General features: G+C 45.4%; 1 protein-coding gene across 1 annotated transcript in view; it reads left to right on the top strand.

Annotated features, from left to right (window-relative positions):
* Nucleotides 1-11,140: 11,140 nt before the first annotated feature.
* SPRYD3 (SPRY domain containing 3) overlaps nt 11,141-22,135 on the top strand; it is a 54,855-nt gene continuing 43,860 nt past the window's right edge. The window contains exons 1-4 of the mRNA XM_060252880.1: nt 11,141-11,277; nt 15,528-15,674; nt 17,813-17,888; nt 20,952-21,076. Of these exons, the coding sequence (XP_060108863.1) occupies nt 15,547-15,674; nt 17,813-17,888; nt 20,952-21,076 (329 nt within the window). The 5' untranslated portion in view covers nt 11,141-11,277; nt 15,528-15,546. The remainder of the gene's footprint in view (nt 11,278-15,527; nt 15,675-17,812; nt 17,889-20,951; nt 21,077-22,135) is intronic.

The raw sequence follows: 22,135 nt of genomic DNA, 5'->3' as shown, positions 1-22,135 counted from the left end.
ATAAAAACAAAGATTAATATTCTTCTTCCTTCTAAGAATTAATCATTATCAAAAATTGTCCAATGTCCTTTTATTTTCCACTCTTTTTCTACATATCTTCTAAACTTTTTCCACTCCATCTTAAAAACTTCTAAGTCATAGTCTCATAAAATTCTTGTTAATTTGTCGATTTCACTCAATGTCATACCTTTTACAATCCAATCCCATTTTTCTGGTATTTTTTCTTGCTTCCACAACTGCGCATACAGTGTTCTAGCAGCTGAAAGCAAGTACCAGATTATAGTTCTATCTTCTTTTGGAAATGTTTCCATTTGTAATCCCAACAGAAAAGTCTCTGCAACTTTCTTAAATTCGTATCCCAAGATCCTAAAAATTTCTTGTTGAATCATCTGCCAATACTTTTTTGCTCTTTCACAAGTCCACCACATATGGTAGAAAGAACCCTCATGTTTTTTACATTTCCAACATCTATCTGGCATCTTATTGTTCATCTTTGCCAACTTTTTAGGAGTCATATACCATCTGTACATCATTTTAAAACAGTTCTCTTTAATACTATGACACATCGAAAGCTTTATAGAATTCTTCCACAAATATTCCCAAGTTTCCATCTGTATTTCTTTATTTACATTAATTGCCCACTTAATCATTTGAGATTTCACTACTTCATCTTCCATAGACCATTTAAAAAGTAATTTATATAATTTTGAAATTAATTTTTCATTGTCTCCAAGCAGAACTTTTCCATTTTTGTTTGCTCTCTTCTTATTCCTTTAGTTTTAATATAATTTCCCATCAAGCTCTTTATTTGTTGCATTTGGAACCAATCATATTTATTATTCAACTCTTCAGCAATTTTCAATTATATTTTGCCACTTTGTATTTTTAATACCATAGTTGATTGTATGACAACCACTTTTCTTCACCCATCTCAGCTGTTATTTTTATTACTTCTGCTGGCACTATCATAACGGTTTTCTCTCATCCCCATACTTCTTATATTTCATCCAAGTATTTAGCAAATTATTTTTTATATAATGGTGAGAGAAAAAAACATTTTTTCCCCCATAGTGCATGTAAGCATGCCAGCCAAATTTATTTCCATGACCTTCCAATGCTAAAAAATTTTTGTTTAACAGTGTCACCCATTCTTTTATCCACACTAGACAAACTGCTTCATGATATAATTTTAAATCTGGTAATTGGAATCCTCCTCTCTCTTTTGCATCTGTTAAGATTTTCATTTTGATCCTTGGTTTCTTCCCAGCCCACACAAACTCTGAAATTTTCCTTTGCCATTTATTAAATTGTTTACTGTCTTTCACAATTGGAATAGTTTGAAACAAATACATTATTCTTGGCAAAATATTCATATTAATTGCAGCTATTCTGCCAAGCAATGACAAATTAAGTTTATTCCATTTTATCATATCTTCATCCATTTTACGCCATAGCTTCTCATAATTGTTTTTAAACAAGTCAATATTCTTCATTGTTATCTCCACACCCAAATATTTTACCTTAGAGGTAACTTCACATCCCCGTTATCTTCTGCAGTTCCTTTTGTTTGTTTACTTGCATATTTTTACATAGAAGTTTTGATTTTTCTTTATTAATACACAGTCCCGCCAGTTCCCCATATTCTTGTATTTTAGCTAACAACAAGGGTGTGACTTGTATAGGTTTTTCATTTATAAACATTATATCATCTGCAAATGCTCTATATTTGTAAGTAAATCCTTTTACTTTTAATCCTTCTATTTCTTTATCTTCTTGGATTTGCATCAGTATATCAGGGGGAAGAGGAACATCAAAGGTATAGCTGGTAGGTCCCCCGTGCCCAGGGGTCGTTTTGTAGAAAAATAGGTGGCGGAGCTTATTAGCATAACTTATTAGCATATGCTGCCCCCGCCCCAGCCAAAAGCAACCCAATGCAGGAAAGGAGAGCCCCAGGCGAGCAAGGCCTGCTTGGGCTGGCTAGAGATCCAGCCAGCCCAAGCAGGCCTTGCTCGCCTGGGGCTCTTCTGGGCAGCCCCCCCACACCGTCAAAAGGCCAGCAAGCCACCCACCGCCCAAAATCTCATAAGTGGAGAAAGGGTGGCACAGGCTTCTCCAGGGGTTAATGAGGGCTGCTAGGGGTGTGCTAGGGGTGTGGCTGGCTGCCCACTGTCCTAATTCAGGGATTGTTATGCAGCTGCATCTACTATTCAATGGACAAGGTAGGTGGGGAGGAAGAGGGGGAACTGTCAGAAAGGTTCACAAGCTGGGCTCCTGGGAGCTCCTGCTGAATCTGAGGCCTGTCCATGGCCACTGGCAGGGGAGTGGGAGGAGGGTTGCCAGATCCACATTGGAAAACACCTGAAAATTTGGGACAGGGCCTGGAGAGGACAGGGACCTCCGTGGAATATGATGCCATAAAGTCCACCCTCCAAAGCATCCATTTTCTCCAGGGGAACTGATCTTTGTCATCTGCAGATGAACTGCAATTGTGGGGGATCCCTGTGTCCCACCTGGAGGCTGGCATCCCTAAAGGCCATTCTATAGAATGCTCACAGCACCCCGCTTTTCATACAACAGTTTCAAGGCACATGATGCAACGTTTGTGGTCAAATTAATAAGGCGGCCTGACCTTGTAAGCAAGCAGAATGAAAGATTGTCTGACAACTGTATGTCAGAGGTCGACGAAGGGAAGGGAGAAAGGGAGAAAGAGAGAGAGAGAGAAAGAAAGAAAGAAAGAAAGAAAGAAAGAAAGAAAGAAAGAAAGAAAGAAAGAAAGAAAGAAAGAAAGAAAGAAAGAAAGAAAGAAAGAAACATGCTTAGTGTATCTATCAGCTCCAGGCTACTGCACATCAAGGCAAAACTGGTTTGAAGGTCTAAGTGCAAACTAGCCTTGGACTGCTGTGCAGAGGTAAAAAAAAGGGAACCCTGGGAATTGACTTCGATGAGATTACAGATGAGGATGATGACAGAGCTGGGAATGAAGTCTCCCACTGCTGCAATTTTGCTCGTTGCTCTCTCATCAAATCATCACCACCCTGGGAAGTGGTTAGCAGGTGTTTTGGCTGTGATCCGTGGACTTCTATGCCCCTGTTAAGGACCTCGTCAGAAAAGATCGCTCAATAGGCACCGTAATTGATTCAGCCCAAGTGATCTCCTTGATAGGGGCCTGATTTCCATCTGTGCTCTGTCTCCGGCGTCCCAGAAGAGGGGCAGTTAATGAGCACTGAAGTGGTTATTGATTGGATTTTTATTTAATGATTATCAGTTACAACACACTGGGGACAGTGGGTTCTCGCTTTGGCAAGGAGAGCGATTCTTTTCGGAGACTGTCTGCTAGGCGGTGCTCCTCTGGCTTCTAAACTCTGGAATTTGGGCAGCCCTTGCACTCTGAAGCCCTGCTGGGGTTGCCAGCTTCCAGGTGGAGCCTGGAGATCTCCGGGAATTATGATCTCCAGATTACAGATTACATTTCTTGCGCAGAAAATGGCTGCTGTGGAAATGCAGTCTATGGTATTATATCCTGTTGAGTTCCCTCTCCAGGCTCCACCCCTAAATATCCAGGAATTTCTGAACCTGGAACTGGCAACCCTGCATTTTGTCTCACAGTTTACCCTTTTTGCGGCTTGAGCAGGGGGTCATTCTATGCTAGGGGTGGCCAAACTTGCTTAATGTAAGAGCTACATAGAATAAATGTCAGATGCTTGAGAGCCGCAAGGAAGGAAGGAAGGCAAGCAAATAGATGTGGGGAGGGTGAGAGGTAGAAAGAAAGCAACTTTAACTTCCTTCCTTCCTTCCTTGTCACCCCTGGTATAGCCCAATCTTGTCAGTTCTCCAAAGCTAAACTGGGTCAGTACTTGGAAGGGTGCCCACTAAGGAAGACTCTGCAGAAGAAGGCCACAGCAAATCATCTCTGCTTTTCACTTGCCTTGAAAGCCCCTTGCTGGGGTCACCATCAGTTGGTTCGGGCTTGACAGCACTGACATACATAAGAAACGATACGACTCAATCAACAATATAAATTTGCGTACAAAAGACTATAAGGGATTCACATATTTTAATGACGCATGTTTTAAAGTCCAAACACAATAGTCCTGAAAGAATGTTTACTCAGGCCAGTCAAAATGATATCTAACAATATGTAAGCTTTCTGAGTTTTCTGGAACTCTTAGTCTGGATGGGTGTTTTGGGTTTTTTTTAATGGTGCAGGGGGAATCTTTCAGGCACCCATCAACTCAACCCCCCTCCCCAATGTTCTATGCAGGACAAAGTCAGAGGTCTCTGGAGCCAAGAAAAATCCCCTGTTCCCATTCCAGCTCCCCCACTCCTGAAGCAGCTGTTCAGCAACAACAAAAAATATGCTGGGCTGACATTCTGCCACATGGTTTGGACCGACCCTGTAGCTTCAGGAAAAAATAACTGGCCTAGGAAGGAAACTATGCCCTAATTCTGTTTTGTTGCTTTTCAAGTGGTTTCTTTTTGTCCTCGCTGTAGACAGTATCCCAGATGTTCTCCTTGGAATCCTTACCCACAATCCTTTGCTGTTATTCTAGCATCCACCAAATCAACATTGAGTGACCCAAAGTGTGTGTGTGGGGGGAGGCGCTATTCTGTCAGGTCTCAATTTCAAAATGGGAAATTCACAATACGTTTCCAGAGTTGGGATGTTCTAAGTGGGGTGAAAGATAAGGTTGCCAGCTCTGTGTTGGAAAAGACCTGGAGATTTTGAGGGCGGGGCTTGGAGAAAGGAGGGTCCATCCTCCAAAGCAGGGGTGTCAAACTCATTAGTTATGAGGGCCAGATCTTCACCCTGTCGGGCTGGGCCATGCGTGTCAAATGTAATCCCAGGAAGGAGAGATATAAATTTTATAAAGAACACAAACATATTCAGCCTAATCTACCTCACTGGCTTGTTGAGCCTCAGCCAACAGAAGGAAGAGAGGCTTGGCTCAGTAGCTCTGCTATGCAATTGGGAGAGCTATCTCTCCTTCCCCCACTTCCTCCCCAAGGGAGGAGCTTTGCTCTGTAGCTCCTGTGTGATTGAGCAAGCCTGGCAAAGCAAGTTGTGATGCAGAAGGAAGCAAGAGAGGGATGACAGCCACTTGCTCCTGGGCATGATAAGAGCCCTCTGCGGGCCTGATTTGGCCCCTAGGTCTCATGCTTGACACCCCTGCTCCAAAGCAATTGTAATAGCAGATCTTCAGCTGCCACCTGTTGGATTGCCTGGTCTGTGTAGGGAAATATGAGAAGATTTTTTTGGGGGGGGGGAGCCAGGAGGGAGGAGGAGAAGAAGGAGGAGAAAAAGGAGAAAGAGGAAATTGGATTTATACTCCGCCTTCACTACCCAAGGGAGTCTCAGAGCGGCTTGCAATCTCCTTTTCCTTTTCCTTCCCCTCCCCACAACAGACAGCCTGTGAGGTGAGTGGAGCTGAGAGAGCTCTTTACAGGTCAATTGCAGGCAGAGCTAAATGTTTATTTCATTTCCAACCCTCTCTCCACAGTGGGGATCTAAAAGTGGCTTACAACCAGTGTTCACTCTAAACTGAGTTAGTGTGAGCTCGCTCACAGATTTTTAACCTCCAGCTCACACATTTTTTGTCTTAGCTCACGAAAAATGGTCTCAGAGCAAACTAATTTATGCCAGTAGCTCACAACTTTAATGCCAGTAGTTCACAAAGCAGAATTTTTGCTCACAAGACTCTGCAGCTTAGAGGGAACGTTGCAAAACAACCAGGACCTTTTTTTGTTGAAAAAGCCCAGCAGGAACTCATTTGCATATTAGGCCACACCCCTAACATCGCCATTGTTTCACGCAGATTTTGTCCCAAAAAGTCCAGCAGGAACTCGTTTGCATATTAGGCCACACCCCTGACCCCAAGCCAGCCAAAACTGCATTCCGATGTGTTCCTGCTCAAAAAAAGCCCTGTTTACAACATACATTTTCTCCTCCCAACAACCACCCTGTGGAGTAGGATTAAGATAATGACTGGCCCCAGATCACCCTGCAAACTTCTATAGCACATGGGAGATTCAAACCTGGGTCTCTTGGATTCTAGTCTGTCATCCTGGATCCTAGCCTGCTAAACCACAGCGCCTCTCTCATCTAGTTCAGTTTGACCGCATTGATCTCTTAGGCGTAAATCAGGGGTCCTCAAACTTTATGGCACCAGGGACCAGTTTCATGGAAGACAATTTTTCCACAGACAAGTGTGTGGGGGGGCCAGCATTGGTTTTTTTGCCACCCCAGGCTGCCCCCTAGCCTGCACCCCATCCCTGCTCCTCATGGGGATCTTCAAATGTTGGGGGGGGGAGACTGGAGCTGTTTTTGCCACCTCCTCACTAGGTGGCCAGGCAACAGGCCAATCTGCCTCCCCCACCCATTTAAAGACCCCCTTTGATCAACTGATCTGCAGGGGCCTATAAATAAGGGGTAGGATAAGGTGACAGCAGTGCTGCCCGTTCTGCCAGTCCGGGACCCAGGCAGATGAAAGAGGTGGTGTGGCCTTCCTCTGTGGCCTGGTTGCTAGCAGGCCACAGACTGGTACCAGTCCACGGACCGGTGGTTGGGGACCCCTGGCGTAAATGACTGACAACACAGCAGCAGCCGTGAACGACGCTTCAGATCTGCCATCTGCAGTGGTTGTCTCCAGTGTTCCCTCTAAGCTAAGTTAGCGTGAGCTGGCTCACAGATTTTTAGTCTCCAGTTCACACCTTTTTGTCTTAGCTCAGGAAGGATGACCCCAGAGCACAATGATTTATGCAGCACCTCACAACATGAATGCCACTAGCTCACAAAGCAGAATGTTTGCTCACAAGACTCTGCAGCTTAGAGGGAACATTGGTTCTCTCTCTCTGTTTCATTGAACCTGGTATTATGAATCTCTAGTTCTAGAACATCAACCACCCTCTGTCCCAGGCCCAGATATCCCCAAGTTCTAGGAAAGTACAGGAGCAACTAGCAACTCCATCAATGGTGGTGGGGAGACCCAGAGCGGATCAAGATGCTCTGAGCAGGCCAAAAGCCAGAAAATAGCTGCCTTTCAGCCTTTCAGTTCAACTGTTAGTTACCATGCTGTAACTCAGTAAAGAGCTGTGATCACTGCAACCTCGTCTCCTCCATTCATTGAACCCACAATATTATACTTGACAAGCAGTGTTTCCTTTTCCCTAGGCCCTCTTCCTTCTCTTCTCCTCCGGCTGCAGTTTCTAGGAAAGGAACAGAGATGTGCTCCTGGATCCCTGTCTCCAAGCTGGCAATGCTGAGTTCCGTGCAAGGCTTGGCTCCTTGATCATCTCATGACTGCAGGCTGTCTAGCGGCTGCGGCTCCCTGCTCTTACCTCTGCAGAGTGTTGGAATGTTGGCAAAGAGAATTCCCTGCAGTGCTGCAAAAGAGAAGGTTCAACAGCAGGAGAGAACGACTGGAATAAGCTTTGCTTGCCAGAGAGATTCTAGCAATGCTTGAACCAAGAAGAAGAAGAAGAAGAAAGAATATATCGGATTGATATCCCGCCCTCCACTCCGAATCTCAGAGCAGCTCACAATCTCCTTTATCTTCCTCCCCCCACAACAGACACCCTGCGAGGTGGGTGGGGCCGAGAGGGCTCTCACAGCAGCTGCCCTTTCAAGGACAACTCCTACAAGAGCTATGGCTGACCCAAGGCCATTCCAGCAGCTGCATGTGGAGGAGTGAGGAACCAAACCCAGTTCTCCCAGATAAGAGTCTGCACACTTAACCACTACACCAAAGAAGGGAACTCATCTAGAAGGAACAAACAGAACACACTTGAACTCTGCCTCATGCCACATTGGACTATTGGTCTATCAAGGCCAACATTGCTCAGACTGGCAGCAGCTCTCTGAGAGCCAGTTTGGTGTACTGAAAACAGGAGAATGGGTTTGATTCCCCACGCCTCCACATGCAGCCAAGCTGGGTGACCTTAGGTCAATCACAGTTCTCTCAGAGCAGTTCCCAATCAGAGCTCTCTCAGCCCATCTACCTCAAAGGCTATACTCCCTCCAAGCCATAGAGTCCTGTGAGCAAAAATTCTACTTTGTGAGCTACTGGCATGAAAGTGATGGGCTACTGCATAAATTAGTTTGCTCCGGGGCCATTTTTCTGAGTGAAGACAAAAATGTTTGCGCTGGAGGCTAAAAAATTATGAGCTAGCTCACACTAACTCAGCTTAGAGGGAACACTGCTCATGGGGTGTCTGTTGTGGGGAAAGAAAGGGAAAGAGATTGTAAGCCCCTGAAACCCCAGGTGTGAAGGGTGGTTCTTCTTCTCCTCCTCCTTCAGCTTAAGGAGCCTTTTGATGGAAAAAGGCTTCACACCTTGCTTAGTAGAGGAGACAGGCCCATCCTTGCATTGGCTTTACATTATGACTTTCTTCAAAGCACCCGGAGCTTAAGGGGGAAATTCTTATCCTCACTTGAACACAAAACTACAGTTCCCAGGGCCCTCTTAAACCAGTTTGTGGTGCACTTGTGCCATCGGGGGTATTGATTTTGGTTGTCAGCTCCTGCTTGAAAAATTCCTGGGTTTGACTAGGGAAGGGATTTTAGCCAACTATAATGCCACACAGTCCCCTTTGAGGCTGTCATTTCCTCAGGTCCCACCCATGCCAGCAGGCAAACTAGGCAATTGCCTAGGATGCCAGCAGGGCTTTTTTTTGTAGAAAAAAGCCCAGCAGGAATTCATTTGCATATTAGGCCACACCCCCTGACAGCACCATTGTTTCACACAGGGGCTTTGTAGGAAAAGCCCAGCGGGAACTCATTTGCATATTATGCCACACCCCCTAACACCAAGGCAGCTGGAAATGCATTCCTGGTAAAAAAAAAAAAAAAAAGCCCTGGGTGCCAGCTTTCTGGGTGCATATTGTGTACCCCCATGTGACTTGGTGAAGTTTTCAGTGCAGTGTGTGTGTGTGTGTGTGTCAGAAGTTAGCCTTGCCTAGGGTGCCAGACAGTCTAGGCATTTCCTTCAGGAGAACTGTAGTCTAGAGCCAGAGCGGTGCGGTCGTTCTTAAAGTGTCGGACTACGATCTGGGAAACTCACAGGTTTGAATTTCCATTCTGCCATGGAAGATTGCTGGGTGAAGCCCATTCTGATGCTGCTTGTCTAAAATATGGATATGATGTAATTTACCTGTTCCAGCTTATTGTTCAGCTATGGGTTTATGTTAATGAAATTCACCATCTTTTATGTACTGATTTAATTGTTTTAAAATTGCTTAATTCATTTTAATATTATGCAACTGCTTTTTTAATTGTTTTCACTATGTTGTGACCTGCCCTGAGCCCGCTTGCTGGGAGGGCGGGATAGAAATCCAAATAATAAAATAAAAATAATAAGAATTGCAGATTTATACCCTGCTCTTTTCTCTGAATCAGAGTCTCAGAGTGGCTTACAATCTTCTTTATCTTCTTCCCCCACAACATACATCCTGTGAAGTGGGTGGGGCTGAGAGAGCTCTCACAGAAGCTGCCCTTTTAAGGACAGCTCCTACAAGAGCTATGGCTGACCCAAGGCCATTCCAGCAACTGCAAGTGGAGGAGTGGGGAATCAAACCTGGTTCTCCCAGATAAGAGTCCGCACACTTAACCACTACACCAAACTGGCTCTCTTAATAATAACGTAATAATAATAAAAAAAATAATAAAGAGGTTTGCATGCATATGAAGGCTTAAACTTTGTTGGTCTTAAAGGTGCCACTGGACTTGAAACTTCTTTGGAGCCACTCACACACTCAGTTTAACCTACCCCACAGGGCTGTTGTTGGGAAAAAACTAAGGCAGGACATAAAGTAGATAAATACACAAAGATCAGTTTTAATTCCTGGAGATCACCAAGCCCCACCTGGAAGTTGGCAAGCAAGGCTCAGGGGTCTATTTATTATGAAACACCCTAACAGGTAACTGCTCTCCTTCTTTGGAGGTTTTTAAAGAGAGGCTGGATGGCCATCTGACTGCAATGTGGATCCTGTGAATTTAAGGAGGGCAGTATTTGTGAATTTCCTGTGCAGTGGGTTGGACTAGATGATCCTGGAGATCCCTCCCAACTCTTATGATTCTATTCTACCCAGTCCTAATGATAAGAAGAGCCAGAGGAGTTAGCCGTGTTAGTCTGTTGCTGCAAAATAGTAAAGAAGAGTCCAGTAGCGCCTTTTAAGACTAACTAATTTTATTGTAGCATAAGCTTTTGAGAAACACAGCTCTCTTCGTCAGATTTACAGAGCAGTGGTGGCCAAACTATGGCTTGGAAGCCACATGTGGTTCTTGAAGCCCCCCACCTCCATCCTGTTGGCCAGCCTTGAGAAGGCATTCTTCTCTTTAAATTCCTTCTCCAAGCCAATGGGGGGGGGGGCTTGAAGAATGCATTTAAAGTTGCTTTCTTTCTACCTCTCTTTCCCCATCTCCCTCTTTTCCTCTTTCTCTGTCGCTCTCTCCTCCTAGCGTTCATGCCTTGGAAAGGAAAGGTCCCCTGTGCAAGCACCAGTCGTTTCCGACTCTGGGGTGACGTTGCTTTCACAACGTTTTCAGGGCAGACTTTTTACCAGGTGGTTTGCCATTGCCTTCCCCAGTCTTTTACCCTTTCCCCCCAGCAAGCTGGGTACTCATTTTACCGACCTCGGAAGGATGGAAGGCTGAGTCAACCTTGGGCCGGCTACCTGAATCCAGCCTTCTGCGGGAATTGAACTCAGGTCGTGAGCAGAGAGTTCAGACCACGGTACTGCTGCTTTACCACTCTGCGCCATGGGGCCGCTATGTCTTGAGGCTCTCTCAAACATCTGACATTTATTCTGTGTGGCTCTTGCATTAAGCAAGTTTGGCCACCTCTGGCATAGAGGATATGTAGAAACTGACCAGAGATACATAAAATAAGAAAAAATCCCCTTATATATCCAATGCCCTCTTGGGCCTCTTCGGCGACCCTGACGTCATAATGGCCCACTCTCCCTTTGAACCCCCACGCCCTTAAGCACAGCGCCGCACCACCCATTCATATCTCCAGCTCCCTTCTCCATTCACTTCGGCCAAGCAGGGAACCACGCCCCCTTTGGCACCGGATTGGCTCGTCTCGTCGGCGGGCCTCTACGACACGCTCCGGGTCATGGGCAAAACAACCAATGAGGAGAGGACGGGGCGGAGCTACGGCGGAAAGGCCCGGATGTGAGCTGGGTTTGCTGGCGGAGAGGAAGGAACCGAGCTGTGGCTGGAGGAGCTGAAAGCGGTGGAGGAGGGAGGGGTCCATGGAGGGAGAGCAAGGCCCTTTCGGGGTAAGACTCGCCCTGGGGTTTGGGGTGAAGGGAAGCCAGGGGGGAAGCTGGGGGAGGAGAGATCTGGATCTCTAGGTAGGGATTTCTTGACTGGGAGGTGTGGCTCTTTGCCAGGGGTGGCCAAACTGTGGCTCAGGAGTCACATGTGGCTCTTTGACATATATTGTGTGGCTCTCAATGCCCCCACGACCCTGCTGGCCAGCTTGGAGATGGCATATCTCAGTTGAAATCACTTCGCCAAGCCAGCCAGCAGCTTGAAAAAATCATTTAAAGTTGGAGTTGCTTTCTTTCCACCTCTCCTTCCCCATCTTCCTTCCTCTCTCCCCATCCCCCTCCCTTCCTCCCTCCTTTGAGGCTCTCAGACATTTGATATTTATGTCTTACGACTCTTGAACATCTGATATTTATTCTGTGTGGCTCTTATGTTAAGCAAGTTTGGCCATCCCTGCTCTAGGCAGTGGGAAGAGGGTTATGGATTCTTCCAAACACTTTGGGGGGGTGAATCCGTTTGGGAGGAGGGAAATCTTTCTGCAGTAGGGTTGGAGGGAGCTAAAGACTAAACGTGCATGGTGTGGCCTGAAAGCCCTGCATCGTAAGCAGCAGATTCAGGAGCCAGAGAGATTGCTCTGCGTTGCTTGATTTTTTTTTTTTTTTAGCCCTGGTGACAAGCAGTGTGATGCAGGGGTTAGATAGGTGAATTAGGATCTGGGTTCAGATGCTCATGCTGTCATGGAGCTTGCTTGTTGTCCTTGAGCTAATTGCTCTTTTTCACTCTGACCTACCTCACAGGGTTGTTGTGAGCATACCATGGAAGGGAGAACCACATACAGTGCTTTGCACTTCTTGGAGGAGAAGTGGGATAAGTATTCTGTGAATTTAGGGGGAGGTATTTGTGAGTTTCCTGCATTGTGCAGGGGGTTGGACTAAATGATCCTGGAGATCCCTTCCAATTCTGATTCTGTGATCTGCTAGAGGTGGCACTGAAAACTGGTTATTGCAGACAGAGGTTCACTTGTACTGAAGTCCTGGGTTGGAAAGGTTTGAGTAGAGGGATGGGGTGTTAATCTGGCTTTCTTACTTAATTTCAGCATGCTTCTCCTCTAAGGAACTTCAAGTTACATTTTAGCATTACCAGCCCTGGAAGGTTGAGAGATCTGCCTGAAACTGATTAGGGGAGCTCCATAGCTGCAACTGACTTTATGGCCAAGATCGGTCTCAGATTGTCCTGGATATCTGGGCTTTTGCCAGTCCTAGAGGCTACTGTGGGAAAGGGGAGTGAGAGCCCTTTGTTCCCCCTCCCCTTATCTCGAAGGATATTTCATAAGGACATCAGAAGAGCCCTGATGGATCAAACCAGTGGCCCATCTAGTCCAGCATCCTGTCTCATGCAGTAGCCAATCAGTTGCTCCAGATGTCCAACTAACAAGGCATAGAGGCCAAGGCCTTCCCCTGATGTTGCCTCCTAGCACTGGAATTTGGAATTGACTGCCTTGGACTGTGGAGATTCTCTTTAGTCACCATGGCTAGTAGTCATTGCTGGGCCTCTCCTCCAAGAATCTGTTTCTATTTACAGTCATCCCTATGTCTGCTGGCAGCAAATTCTACAATTCAACAATCAGTCGCATCATACTGAGAAGGAAGTGAAATAATGACAGGAAGGGGAAGCCCCAGGTCTAGGAAGTGTTTCTTTCTTTCTTTACTATATATCCTGCTTTTCAACCCCAGTAGGAGCCCAAACCAGCTTACTTCATTCTCCTCCTCTCTGTTTTATCTTCACAGCAATCCTGTGAGGTAGGTTAGGCTGAGAGTGTGTGATTGGCCCAAGAACACCCAGCAGGCTTCCATGCAGAGCAGGGATTCAAACCTGAATTTCCCAGAACCACACTGTCTGGTTGTGGGAGAAGAAGAATTGCAGATTTATACCCCTCCCTTCTCTCTGAATCAGAGACTCAGAGCGGCTTACAATCTCCTATATGTTCTCCCCCCACAACAGACACCTTGTGAGGTGGGTGGGGCTGAGAGGACTCTCACAGCAGCTGCCCTTTCAAGTACAACCTCTGCCAGAGCTATGGCTGACCCAAGGCCATGCTAGCAGGTGCAAGTGGAGGAGTGGGCAATCAAACCCCGTTCTCCCAGATAAGAGTCCATGCACTTAACCACTGCACCAAACTGATTGTAAGGCTCAAACTTGGGAAGATATTTCATCAAATCATGGGAACTGAAGAAGAGACCTGTGTGACCTGGTGAAGGTCAGCTGCAATAACCAGTGCATTAAGGCAGGCAGCATATTGAGTTTGAATTCCTGTTCAGCCATGAGGCAAGGTAAAGGTAGTCCCCTGTGCAAGCACCAGTCATTTCCAACTCTGGGATGATGTTGCATCACAACGTTTTCACAGCAGACTTTTTATGGGGTGGTTTGTTATTGCCTTCCCCAGTCATCTACACTTTACCCACAGCAATTTTTCCAACCTCGGAAGGATGGAAGGCTGAGTCAACCTTGAGCTGGCTACCTGAATCCAGCTTCTGCTGGGTTCGAACTCAGGTCATGAGCAGAGCTTGGACTGCAGTACTGCGGCTTACCACCCTGTGCCATGGGGCATGAGGCAGATAGTTTTGGGTAAACTGCTATAGAAGGCTGTTGTGCAGTTATAATAGAATAATCCTGTCTGCAGGGAGAGTTACAAATGTATTGGTTAAAATGGTGACAAGGCTTGTCTGGCTGAGTCCCAAGGGAACCACAAAGTGGAAGAAGTAGAGCGTCTGCTTGGCATAGAGCATAATTGAGCGGTAAAGCTGAAGATGCAATCTTACGTTGGTTTATCTGGGGTGTAAGACTCGTTGCACACAGCGAAACCCATTTTTGCATAAACATGCATAGGATTTGCAGAGGTTTTCAGTTGCAGCTGTCAAAGTTGCTGGTGTGGATTAACGGAAAGGTGACGGCTGCCTCCTTGTCTGGAGTGACTGATTTAAACAGGGTTGCAAGACTGTCCCCAGTGTCTCGTTTTTGGAAACACCATAGCTGTTTGGGTTAAAACTTGGTCTTATCAGTCTTCCTCTGCTGGAACAGAAATGTGTTAATCTTCCAGCAGTTTTCCATTGTTGCACATCCAGTAGGGCTGGACATGTTTCGATCCCTGTGCAGTTGTGAACACTGAAAATACGTTCTGTAATTGCACTGTCCAAGTGCCTGTGCGGGCTGTGTTTAGACTACCGATAACTGGCTTGGGAGCCATATGTGGCTCTTTGGCATGCTACTTGTGGCTCTTCTGAGCACCGTTCCCCAATGTGGCACTTGCCCCATGATTCAGGAAAGTGGGCAAGGCTGCTTGCACAGCTGAGCTTTTGACTGGGAGGTGCTTCCCACCCTGAAATAGCCACAGGGAAACAAGTAAGTAATGAGTATCCCTGAGGTGCAGCCATGGTTCAGAAGTAGAGCATCTGCCTGGCATGCAGGTTCAATCCCCGGCATCTCCAGTTAAAAGGACCCTGCAGTAGGTGATGTGAAAGACTTCTACCAGAGACCTTGGGGAGCTGCTGCCTGTCTGAATAGATGACACAGACCAGCGTTCTGATTCAGTGAAAGGCAGCTTTGTGTGCATTCAGGGGTGGAAGTGAGTGTGGCTCTTTTGGTTGATGGAAATGGTAAGTGCAGTGCTCTATAAGGTTCATAGGAAATAGTGCCAGATTAGACCAATGGTATTTCTAGTTCTGTGCCTTGTGCAAATCGCCAGCTGTTCGCAATAGGGTGTTATGTGTACAACAGCTTGCTAATTTTTTAAAGCATGTTTGCTAATATAATGTCAGTGGAAACGGATCACAGGATGCATGATGTTCACAAGATAAAGTAAAGGTAAAGGTAGTCCCCTGTGCAAGCACCAGTCATTTCCAACTCTGGGGTGACGTTGCTTTCACAGTGTTTTCACAGGAGACTTTTTACGGGGTGGTTTGCCATTGCCTTCCCCAGTCATCTACACTTTCCCCCCAGCAAGCTGGGGACTCATTTTACCGACCTCGGAAGGATGGAAGACTGAGTCAACCTTGAGTTGGCTACCAGAACCCAGCTTCTGCTGTTATCAAACTCAGGTCGTGAGCAGAGAGCTTGGACTGCAGTACTGCAGCTGACCACTCTGTGCTACAGGGCTCCTTTGTTCACAAGATACATTACGTTATGTCCAAATGCAACCCTGTATCCACTTGTTCAATGCAAAATCATGGATTTTTTTTTTAAATGTGGATTTCCCCTATAGGTAGATCCTGACCGCCATAATGGATGATTTAAACCTGCACTACCGATTTCTAAACTGGAGGAGGAGGATCCGGGAAATCCGAGAGGTGCGAGCTGTCCGGTACCACGAGCGATTCAACCATATCCTTGTGGATGGAGACACGTTAAGGTAACTTGTAATCTTAAGCCCAGGCTAGCCAAATCTTGGAAGCTAAGCCAGGTTGGCCCTGGTTAGTGCTTGGATGGGAGACCTCCACGGACTACCCGGGTTGTCGCAGAAAGCCAAGGGAATGGAAACCTTCCTGTCTTCCTCAGACAGGCTATTCCCCAAAGTGGGGACCCAATAAAGCAGGCGCATATATGGGCAGTTGCTGATTTTGTCCATTTGCAGGCTGGCACCTATAGAAGACCCTGTTATATATGAACATATGAAACTGCCTTATACTGAATCAGACCCTTGGTCCATCAAAGTCAGTATTGTTTACTCAGACTGGAAGCAGCTCTCCAGGGTCTCAAGACTGAGGTTTTTTGCACCTACTCACCTGGACCCTTTTTAGTTGGAGATGCCGGGGATTGAACCTGGGACCTTCTGCTTACCAAGCAAATGCTCTATCACTGAGCCAACGTCCCTGCCCTTGTTCTGGTGCATGTTCTGGTGCACACATGTACAGTCTGCTTATGGTAGCCTCTGGATTGTTCTTTATGCCTCTAGATCTGAACTCTATCTGGAGATTGGAACTTATGTTTGAAATCATAACAGAAAGAGTGGTGCACTGCCATTATGAAAACAATGCTACTGTATTTGCTGTTTTAAAGTTGTAACTGCACCTAGTTTTAAGATAAGATAAGATAAGTTTATTTTTATATCCCGCCCTCCCCCGCCGATGGCGGGCTCAGGGTGGCTCACAGACATGGAACACCGTGATATAAGTAAAATACAATATAAAACAAACAATTTTAAAATACAATTCAGTTACAATTCAATTACATAGTTAATTAGATGGATAAAACGGTGCTATAAAGTGCTATAGATCACAATCATGCACAAGATGGCTGGATGGCTACAGATCCGTTTAACCAGGTTCTGTCCCTAAGGCAAGCTGAAACAGAGAGGTTTTGCAAGCCCTGCGGAACTGGTTCAGGTCCTGCAGGGCTCGCACCATCTCTGGAAGTTGATTCCACCATCGAGGGGCCATTGCTGAAAAGGCTTGCTCCCTGGTTGTCTTCAGTCTAGCCTCTCTTGGCCCAGGGATTTTTAAGAGGTTTTGGGAGCTAGATCTCAGTTGTGACTGTGCCTAGTTGTAATTAATTTTATGTATTTAAACTTGCCTGTTGGCCTTGTTTGCTGCCCTGAGCCTGCTTTGGTGGGGAGGGAGGGATATAAATAGAACTAACTAAATAAAAAGTGTTGCGTCATTCCCATGTTACATTTGACACACGTCTAACATGTGATATAAATCCGCTATTTACCCAGGAACAGGCCCCCCTCAGTTTTGTAAAGGGAATGGATATTAGCTAGCTCTTTCTTGCAAGCAAATACTATGCAAAAGATGTACATGCACTCACTGTAACATGGTATATCTGCACTTCAAGGTAGAACTGCTCTTGGTTAGGTACAGGGCTCTTGCTTGAGAACACAGCAAAAACTGTGCTGGATGATACTGTCCACCTAATCCATTTTCTTTGCTGGTGACTATCCTAGCAGGCTCTAACTGGTCCACCCAAAATTGGACAGTTGCTCATTTGCAGGCCCTGCACAGGATTCTTCCTGCCACTGTGTCAGGAAGACCAGTTCTAATGGAAATAGTAATGAAGCGACTGGAACCTCTTTCAATTCATTCTTTATTCCTTTAGTGGCTAAAAGCAAAGAAAAAAGCTGAAATCAGTGAGTCCTACTTGTGCATTTGTTTTGGCCACTGTTGGAAACAATACTGGACTGTATGAGCTGTCGGTCTGGTCCAAAATGGCTGCCCTCACCAAGAGGTCAGGAACAGTACAGACTTGTGGCTCTTGCCAGCAGTGGATCTTATATTAGTGCCCGTTTGTTCTACTCCTAGGCTGTCCTTAGCCAATTCAGAATCACCCAAGAGAGTATTTACCTCACCAATGCAGGGATGTTTCCCTGTCAGGAGGAGAGGCAGAACTTGAGAACTTGTTCGCTTGCAAGTAATTCTTGCCACCTCCTTATTCCCCTCCACTGGAACCCCTGGTCTTTGCTTACTTTCTCTTCTGGGGTCTTCCTGTGTGTAACCTACCATGTCGCGTTGCTTCAGTTGCTGTGGACCTTACCTTGTATCTTGTTTGCAGTTACCACGGAAACTCTGGTGAAGTTGGCTGTTACGTTGCACGTCATCCACTGACCAAAGACAACAATTATTTTGAGGTAATTTTGCTTGGCTTTCCTTCATGTGTGTGTGTCAGAACTGGTTAGAAGGAACAGTAGTTTTTAAGAGTGTCATCACCATCTGAACACTCTTAAACATACCCTCCCCCCACCACCACTCACCCATTTAGTTTCCTAATCTGGAAGTTAACCTTGATGCTACATTCTGGAAAATGCCAAGCACTGCACAGTACTAGGAGCTGTCCTCCACCCCCCTCCCACAGCAGTTCTAATTTAACTTTTCAGAGCCACTGTTTTGAAGTACTCAATATTACACAGTCACACTCCCCTTACTTATTTAAAACATTTCTATGCTGCCTTAGCACCAAAATATGGTCCCTGAGGTGGCAAACATCAAACATAATGCTTAAGCATTGAAACATTTAAAATAAAATGTGTACAAAAATTCAGTAAATAAATGCACCTAGTGCCAAAAACCAGGAAGAAGGCCAGTAGCATATAATATACGGTGAAGATTTTGAGAGTACACAAAATATGTGCCAGCTGCCGGTATGTTTCCAGGTCATTTGGGTGAAAATGATTGTATGTTTAGCAACATTTGTGTGCTGAGTGCTGTATTCAAAACACTGTATGCTTATTTAGATATTTGAACCTTTCGTTTCCTTTGATTTTGCTTATTTAGATATTTGAACCTTTCGTTTCCTTTGATTTTGCTTATTTAGATATTTGAACCTTTCGTTTCCTTTGATTTTCCAGGATGATTTCCAATCCAGTTGGCTCAAGGCAGCCTACAGCCATATTCATAGAATTGGCTTTTCACCTCAGTTACTCTTATCTTATGGACTTGAACATAGAATTGAGGACATAGAGCGACAGTCTGATATCTCTAGTGCATCCAAATTTGGGGTGTTGTTAAATATCAAAAGTACTATTGAGCCAGCATCATATCTGACTTCATTGGAAGGAAGAAATTTTAGAAGGGCATTTGCTCTAGCTAGATGTTCTGCCCTTCCATCTGCAGTTATGCAAGGCAGGTACAATAAAATCCCCTATTCTGAAAGGCTATACTCATGCCCTCTAAGTGAGGTTGAATCTGTAGAGCATATGTTTTTCAGTTGCCCATATTATAGGGAGGTTTGTTTTAGAATTATTACTCCATTAGTTGATAGGACACCTGCTTATATTAATGCAAACAAAGCAAGACTTAATTGGTTTCTATCAGATAAGAATTCAGAGATTACGCATTCAGTTGCTGAGTTTTGTGCATTAATTCTTAAACTGTGGGAATTGCATTTTAAAAGTTCTTAAATTTCGATTTCTATTTTAATATACTATCTGTTTTTATTTTTTCATATTATGTTTATACTGTACTCTGGTCGTGAGATGGTAATAAACTATGATGAACCTTTCTTATAACAACATTGTTCTCCCTCCCCCAAAACAACTGCCCTGTAAGGTAGGTTAGGCTGAGAAAGAGTGTGAGTGGCCCAAGATTACCTAGCGAGCTGTGGCAGATTCGAACCCATGTTTCCCAGATCCTGGTCTGACACTAATTCACTGCAACACATTAACTCTTTCATAAGAGAGACAGTCCTTGGCCAGGAGCTGTGATCTTTAAGATGGGGTGAAGGCAAAAAGACAGGATCTGGGGAGCTGACAGTGGTGGGCAGGGGTGGAATTCTAGCAGGAGCTCCTTTGCATATTAGGCCACACACAGTGTGTAGCCAATCCTCCAAGAGCTCACAAGGCTCTTTTTTGTAAGCTCTTGGAGCTTACATCAGGGGGTGTGGCCTGATATGCAAAGGAACTCCTGCTAGAATTCCATCCCTGGTGGTGGGGCTGAGTTGAGGGAAGAAATGGCAGAAGAACAAATAATCCTAGGCCCAGCCTGTGGTAATCTTGACATGCTGAGCCCATTGTAGGATGGGGCGGAATATAAATCTACTAAAATAAATAAATAATACTAAAAATGGGCAGTTGGCTTTTCATGAAGGCAAATTGGGGGATTTATAAGCCACTCAGTTTTTTCCTCTTGCCTGGCATTGCAAAAAAGACTGCACTGAAAGACCTGAGGGAGCACAGTCCATGGTTAGTGGAGCTACACACAGTTTTGCACGTTACGTGTTGTGCAGCCCTGATTCATTCACCCCTTTATTGTTCATTTCAAGTATTTTCCCTCAGAAATATTTTTTGGAGCATTGTTCATCATTGTGTCTTCTGTGCATGTGTGATTCCCCCTGTATGCCTGCTCAAATAACACAATAGTATTCCCTCAAGGCTGTGGAGTCTTGTGAGCAAAAATTCTACTTCATTAGCTATTGGAATTAAAGTTATGAGCTACAGCATAAATTAGTTTGCTCTGGTGCCATTTTTCCTGAGTTAAGACAAAAACGTGTGAGCTGGAGGCTAAAACAGTGTGGACTATGTCACACTAACTCAGCTTAGAGGGAACACTGGTTATAGGTAAATGCCTTGAGCCTAGAACAGGGGTAGCCAAACTTGCTTAATGTAAGAGCCACATGGTATAAAAGTCAGATGTTTGAGAGCTGCAAGATATGAAAGTCAGATGTTTGAGAGCCAGAAGGCAGGAAGGAAGGCAAATAGATGACGGGAGGGAGAGGTGGAAAGAAAGCAACTTTAACTTTAAATGCCTTCTCCAAGCTGCTGGCTAGCTTGGCCTGGCAAAATGATTTAAAGAGAGAAATGCCTTCTCCATGCCAGCTGACAGGATGGTGGGACTTCAAGAGACACACAGTCTGTGTGAAAGAGCAAGATGTGGTTCCTGAGCCGCAGTTTAACCACCTCTGGCCTAGAAGTTCATAACAGAAGTGAAAATTGCACTCGGGTCTTCCTGGGGAACAGTTAATTTTCTTAACTGCAGCCCAACATCTTACTCTCTCTCCCTCCTCCTGTTCTCCCACTGCCATTAGACACACTTTGGGGGTCTTTTTCCTCTATGTAGGCATAACATTTTTTTGAAAAGGTCACCCAAATGACAATTGGCCACCTTCTTCATGTTGTCTAGGACACCAACCGTCCTCCTCATATGAAAGCACTGCACATTTGTGTCTCGGGAATGTTCATTCTCCCCACTTGTTGTAGGTTTCAATTGTGGACAGCGGCGTTCGAGGGACTATCGCGGTGGGCTTGGTGCCTCAGTACTACAACCTGGATTATCAGCCTGGATGGCTACCGGATTCAGTTGCCTACCATGCCGATGATGGCAAGTGAGTTGTGGGCTTGAGAGCCATTTGGAATGTAGAGTTTTCCATAGGTGGGTGGTAGGAGGTGGTGCACGCTGCATGCATCTGTGTGACTTTACAGACGTGCACTGGGGAGCTGGAGTTAACAGAAGATTCTTGGCAAGCGCTCCTTTGGAAAACAGCATTCACACATATTTATGTACACTCTTATTTCCTTGATAGCTCTTAGAGCAGTGGAATCAAACTCATTTGTTATGTGGACCAGATCTGATATAAATGAGACCTTGTCAGGCTGGGCCATGTGTATATCTATTTAAGATTCGGTAGCAGAGATATAAACTTTATAAAGGACACAGACAAATACAAGATTTTTTTTTAAAAAAAAACTTAAAACATTAGCACTCATTGGTCTTAATGATGCTTTCTTTGTATTCCTTCCATGGGATCCAGGGAACTAGGCAAAGGAAGTTCTGTCTCTTTCCTTCCTTTCCCAGGGGACTGGGGGTGGGGAGGAGCTTCAGCCAATAGAAGGAAGAGAGGCTTGGCACAGTAGCACTGCTGTGCAATTGAGAGAGCCTGGCAAAGCAAGCTCTGCCTCTTCCCCCCCACTTCCTCCCTAAGGGAGGAGCCTCAACCAATGGAGAAAATAGAGGCTTTGCTCTGTAGCTCCTGTGTGATTGAGCAAGCAAAGCAAGCTGTTTTGCAGAAGGAAGCAAGAGAGAAGGAGAAAGAAGCAGATGACAACCAGTTGCTCAGGGGCCTGATTAAGTCCCCAGGTTGCATGTTTGACACCCCTGTCTTAGAGGTTGTGTGTTTCTGAAAGGAACAGGCTCCAGGGCTCAGATTCCCTCAAAGGTCTTTTTAAAAAATCCCCTTTTTGGATTTTTTGGAGGGTGGTAGGACTGTGGATATTCAGCACTGAAGTATTCTGGGTGCACTCAGAAATTTCTGGTAAAGACGCTAGAGCCTGGTACAGCAACTGCTTCCTAGGGATTTCCCCCATGTGTCTGAGAACTTCCTAGCAATGCATGAGAGTGGCCTCAAGGAAAGCTGCCTGGCTGGGCTTCCCCCCCCCTCCAAAGC

This window comes from Heteronotia binoei, chromosome 13 (assembly GCF_032191835.1).
Source record: "Heteronotia binoei isolate CCM8104 ecotype False Entrance Well chromosome 13, APGP_CSIRO_Hbin_v1, whole genome shotgun sequence".
Taxonomy (NCBI): domain Eukaryota; kingdom Metazoa; phylum Chordata; class Lepidosauria; order Squamata; family Gekkonidae; genus Heteronotia; species Heteronotia binoei.
The sequence above is the reverse complement of the archived record's forward strand: the minus strand, read 5'-3'. Positions and strand labels throughout refer to the sequence as shown.